Raw genomic sequence first — 6,000 nt, 5'->3', positions numbered from 1 at the left:
GTTGAGCCATCAAAGCAATAGAACAACTGGAAGTTGATGAATGGTGTGTGTGTGTGTGTGTGTGTGTGTGTGTGTGTGTGTGTGTGTGTGTGTGTGTGTAAATTATAACTGAAGCCACTGTTTTGTTATTTTAAAATCTTTCAAATCATAATTTTAAAAGAAAAACAATTCATCGATCGTCATTAAAACCAAAATATTCCCACACCAACAAGAAATCGCATGCTTACGGCCAGTTCACAACAACGAGTCGGCTTTGTTCTGTGCTTATAAAATAGACACGGTGGCTGCTTGGATTTCAATTCATCGACTCAGTTGAGCTTCACCTCCTCCTCCGCTGTGTGGAAGGGGCAGCAGGAGAAACGTGACGGAGCAGATGGTTGTTGTTTTGGACCTCACTGGATCAGTAAATACTTTTCTCAGTGAGCTGTACAACAGCTTTGTTTTGATGACAATTCCAACACGTCTTGATTGCACTGAGATTCTATTTTGGACGTGTTGGAGGGATGTATTTTAGCAGTGCTCGATCACTTGGCAAATTGGCTTTTGTCCACTGACATTTCATGCATGTTAATATTTACCGAAATATTGCAAGGTTATGTGGTTTTATTTTGGTTTATTGAAACATTCAGGTGGTGTTGAGTGGTTTCTGAGCAGCATGTTCAGTATTGCAAAATCCAAAGTCTTTATGTGCGTCACAAATCAACCAGGTGTGGTGACAAAAGCAACAATCCCTCTGCAATGTTCAACAGATTTTTGTACAGTTCAGAAATATGGCATCACCACATGCAGGAGTCACCACGGTTATTCCCCGCTGAGCAGCAAACACAACACAGTCAGCATCTGCCTTTGTGCATTCACAAACACTGCTAAAATGTTAAAGAGCCCTCGTGCAATCGACTGCACAAACAGATTCTTAAAGAATTCAGGCAGAAGATTTTAAAGACGGCAGGAGGTTAAAGAGAAGAACATGGAGGCGACACTTTATCAGGCATGAATGAAAGTCATTTTACAAATCTGTTCACTGGTAATAATAAGTCATGTATTGAAGCATCTGCCTTTTGCTATTTTAACGCACCCATTCATTTGGATTTTCTATCATTTTTCACCCATGTGACAGGAAACTGGCCTTTACTTTTTCTTTGTTTTGCTCCTCAAATTGCACCTCCATGCACTCACAGATGCCACCTGTTTGGCCACCCAATGCTGCTGATGTGGTTTGTATGGCATGAGAAAGTGACACTGATGCATACTCATTGTATGTATTCATTGAACACAGAGCCATTAATGTTTGGGGGGAAAAAAATGTTTTTTGTTTGTGATAACCTCAGTGTATTTATAATATATTCATCAGACAAGACAAGTGGTTTTAATATGATATCACGCTTAAATACAGTTATTTGCCATGTTCCAGTCTGAATTTACCGGTTATAGCCTACAGGTGTTTATGCCCCCTAGAAAACAGCGTTCGTCTTATTTCCGAGGTGCATTTGAAGGCGGCACAAGTAGTCAGCTGGTCATCGAACTTTATGATTTAGATTCACTTTCCTCTGGCTGTCGATTCACTCTACTGTGATCGCACATGACATGAGGAACTCAACAGAGTTTACGAGACGTGTCACTCCTTTAAGAAACTAAACCGCCGCCTCTTCTCCCACGCTCTCGCCGAAGATCGCAGACGGTTCGCTCCCTCTAGCGGCGGAGCTCGCCGCCGCTAGAGCGTCACAGCGCCGGTGAACGTCCCCCCCCACAGTCACGGTTAAAGTTGTCTCTCCGCTCGGGGGAAAAAAAGAAGAAGCGTGGAAGCATTCAGGGGGGTACTCGCTTGTTTCCCACCGCCGCTGCTTCTTCACTCGCGCTTTCTTTCTCCCGGAGAGAGATGAGGCGGAAGGAGAAGAGGCTGCTGCAGTTCGCCGGGCTGCTCATAGCGGCTCTAATTTTCCTCCCCAACGTCGGGCTGTGGTCTCTGTACAGGGACCGAGTGTTCGACAACTCGCCCGACGCGGTGGACGGTCCGGGCGGCATCCCCCCGATACAGGTAGGGAAGAGCTCGGCCGTGGGTGGCCCCCGGCGTGGCGGCGGTGTCTTCTCATGGCTACGCGCTGTGTTTTTGGTCTGTTTGTGCCAGAAAAAAAAAAAATCGTTCAAATGAGTTTTGGCCGCTGCGGTGCTTCTGTGCTCGCCTCAATGATTCACCACCAACCTTTACATTCCCATATTGTGTGTGTGCTGTGATTTACAAAATGGACCGTCTTTTTTAGTAACTGTGCAAGCATGGCAGGTCATTAGTTACAGGGAGCCACGTAGCTAACACGGAGCTGGGCGTCGCAGTAAAGTTACAATATCACCGATGTCAGGAAGTTGTCTAGGAACGTGAAGCAGGCGGTGGTGCGTTCAAAGGTCGACAGGCGTCTTGTTATGGTTGTGTATTCACTTTGTCACTGGCTCACATTTGGTAGCAGTGTGTCGTCGTCGTCGTCGTCGTCGTCGTCCCCCCCCCCCCCCCCCCAATCCCAAAAGTGTGCCCCCCATGTAATCATCTTTTTGACATATATGACTAATGATTGCTTACATTGTCAATTCATCTGTTTTGTAACCTTTTTTAAGAGTTATTGAGTTTATAATGCCCATCTTAAGTTCCCAGAAGGCCGAAGTTGACGTCTTCAAATTGCTTGTTTTGCTTTGTTCAACCAAAACTCAACAATATTCAAATTACAGTGATTTAAAACACGACCAAATCCTCATATTTGAGATTCCAGAATCGGCAAACTATGACAATTATCTTTATTTTTGGATACTGTGATTAACTAATTGATTCTTTCATCGTGTTTCAATGACAAGTTATTGCAAAACAAGTCCAGGTGACGCCAAAGTAAGAAAACATGTTTAAACCCCACACAGTGAGCTCCTGTAAGCCGCTGACTTACTCACAAATACACAGACGTCCAGTTGTTTAGCGACACTTGAAGACAAATCAAACATCCTGAAACACTCCTCTAGTCATAAACAAAAACTACTGCACCACAAATGATCATGACTCAAGTGAAGGCCGAAGCGTTTCATCTTATTGCTCATCTTGTAGGACGCTTCTACTTCTTCAACTAAGTTTTAGTTTCAGGTTCATTGATCTATATAAATGTTATTTTCTGTTTACTATATATTCATATCTAATGTTGTATTCGTATTTTCCACTTCCTGTTGCCCTGTTGCTTCTGTTGAGGTGATTTAAGTTGCACTTTTTAAAAGAGGTTTGAAATCGAGGATTTTGGAATGACTTCGTATGCTTTGGGTTTTTAAAGGTTCAGCTTCCTCTCTCATTTTTGTTGAGGAAAACGTATGCTGTGGCTTGAAGTGAATCATCAAAGCCAAAAGTAAAAGAAGAAAAAGATGAATTAATGGCACAAGCTGGAGCTGGGTGAGCTCTTTTCACTTAGAGCCACTTAAAAATTCAAAAAATTCACCAAACCGGACCATATTTAGCAGACAATAGCAGCTCCTCTCATTCAAATGAGGCTTTCAGTGGCGGTGTGTGTTTGTGCATGTGTGTCGGTGTGAGCCCAAATCCAGCAAACGTGCACGACTGGAAGGATTGTAGAGATTTAGTGAGGACCGAGTGAAGGCATTCAAGCAGAACAACGTATCAAATAGCTCTGTAAACGGGTATTGTCGCCTCTAAATGTTGACAAAAGCTCGTTATCAGCAGCTGAAGGTAATTTGCAGGCCGAATGGTGGGAATGATAACGCCGTGGTATTCGGCACGGATCGCCTTTCTCAGCTCAAGTTTGATATTTGATGTCTTAAAATGAAAAGTGCTGAATGGGATAAAAAGGACACCTACGTTGCGTATCAGCTGTGACCTCCAGAGCAGTTTGGTGAGACACAACTTTGTCCAATAGCCATCATCATCATTCTTTCTATTTATTTCTTTACTTTCTTAACCCTGCATTCATTCTAATGGCCGTGCACACAGAAGTCTTGTATAGAAGTCTGTGGGAAAATGACTCTACTTCTACTACTTTTTCCTCTCGCGCACCCCCTAGAGGCAGCTCGCGCACCCCTGGGGGTGTGCGAGAGGAAAAATATAATGGTGGTCTAATGGTGTAATAATTAATATTAAATATAATTTTCACAAAATAAAAACATGAATTATAAAAATTCCCTTTTGTAAGATTTAAATTTAAAATTAAAAACGTACAATTTAATAAATAAATGCACTTCAGCTCCTGCCGCCAGACTGTTTTTACATACACTAGCTAGCCTAGCTTGTGCAGCTAACGTCAGCTAACAGCTAACTTCATTCATTCAGCAACATTCATGCAAATATGCTAAACTGGTTGAAATCGGGGAAACTGTCAGGTGGGACATTTGAAGCCATCAGTCATAAAAGAGGAGAGGGACAGAGAGAGAGAGAGGAATCAGAGGCGAGAGGAACGGAGAGGTGCGTTAGGGAGAGACCGGAGTCAGGGAAAGATGAGACGGAGGAGACCGAAAAGGAGGAAGGGATTGCACAGACAAATCGGGAGCACATAGGGCTAAACCTTAGTTGTTTCCTGTGAAGATGGAAGTTTATTTTGAAAAGACAGTATGCATGTAACAAGCGAAAACAGACTCATGTTGCTGGACTTTTGCAGGAAAAACGCACGAAAAGTGAGTAATATTTCGTAAGATATCAATAAAACGGGGATGAATTTATATCATTGTATAAAGAGAGTGACATGAGAAGATCAATCTCATGTCTGTAAGTTAAATCAGCTATAATCACTATTTTAAAGTGATTAGTGACTCGTCTAAAACATTTAAAAAAGGAATAACTTCAATAGAATCATTCTATACACTGTAGCTTCTTTACATTATATTAGAATGTAAAGAAGCTACATTGTATTAGAATGTAAAGAAGTTACATTGTTGCCTTTTCTTTTCTTTCCACAAGAACGTAATTTTGTCAGGTTGATAAAAAAATGTCACTTTACTTCCTGACATTATTGTTATTTTACCGCAGGGGTGTCCAAACTTTTTTCACCTTGACTCCGCGATGGGCCTATGACATAGGCCCATCGCGGAGTTGAGGTGAAAAAAGAGGAAACGAGAGTGAGCATCAGACTGGGAAAAAAAAGAGGAAAATGATCTGGGTCTGGGCTTCACTTGGATTGGTAATGCAGATTGCCCAAAGCCACAGTGCGTGGTGCAGTGAGGTTCTGGCTAACAGCTGTCTGAAGCCCTCTTATTTACGTCGCCACCTGAACACCAAGCATGCCAGTGCAAATCAAAAGCCCCTTACATTTTTTATATCGAAATTGGAGGAGTTACAAAACAGCCCAAAACAACTGCAGTCTCATTCTATGTATGGTTAATTAAATGTGATGCAATCTGCCTCTGAGCCTGTGTCCTCGCCATCCTTATTGCTCTTTCAAAGTGACGCCTTGTGTAACTGAAAGTTATTGAAACTTTGTTGCAGTGTTTCAGGGCGTTTTCACACCTTCAGTTAGTTTGCTTTGTTCTGATTCAGGGACTAATATGATACAATGTTGCAGTTGCCACATTGTTTTCGGTTTGTGTTCACACTGCAACATTTAACAGCGGACTAAATATTGTAAACAAACGCCACGCGCGAGCAAACTGTTCTCTCATTGGTCCGGCTATAAATAGGCTCTGTTGCTTCTTCTTTTTTTTAAGGTGTGGGGGATTGGGGGTGCGTGAACCCGGTCGGGATGTAGAAGGGGGTGCGTGGCCTAAAAAGTTTGGGAACCGCTGAGATAGACCATAAAGCAGGGTATGTTTTAGGGCGGGGCTACCTTGTGATTGACAGATCGCTACCAGAGCCGTATACTGTGTCTCTCTCGTATGTTCATGACTTGTCACCAGGGCTTTCCCTTTTTCCCCAACTTGCTTTAACAAACGTCCGTCCTCAGATGTAGATATGCAGCTAGAATGCCGACCTAAGCACAACATCAGAGCTCTGAGGGGTCGACCCTCTCGGCTGTGCGAGCACGACATCGCCCAACA

At 42.9% G+C, this 6,000-nt stretch overlaps 1 protein-coding gene across 1 annotated transcript in view; it reads left to right on the top strand.

The window, feature by feature from the left end:
• Positions 1-1,737: 1,737 nt before the first annotated feature.
• galnt10 (UDP-N-acetyl-alpha-D-galactosamine:polypeptide N-acetylgalactosaminyltransferase 10 (GalNAc-T10)) overlaps positions 1,738-6,000 on the top strand; it is a 73,427-nt gene continuing 69,164 nt past the window's right edge. The window contains exon 1 of the mRNA XM_076102368.1: positions 1,738-2,035. Within this exon, the coding sequence (XP_075958483.1) occupies positions 1,877-2,035 (159 nt within the window). The 5' untranslated portion in view covers positions 1,738-1,876. The remainder of the gene's footprint in view (positions 2,036-6,000) is intronic.

This window comes from Anarhichas minor, unplaced genomic scaffold (genome assembly GCF_050575085.1).
Source record: "Anarhichas minor isolate MPS153535 unplaced genomic scaffold, ASM5057508v1 ptg000027l, whole genome shotgun sequence".
NCBI classification, from domain to species: Eukaryota; Metazoa; Chordata; class Actinopteri; order Perciformes; family Anarhichadidae; genus Anarhichas; species Anarhichas minor.
This window is presented reverse-complemented; position numbering and strand designations above follow the sequence as displayed.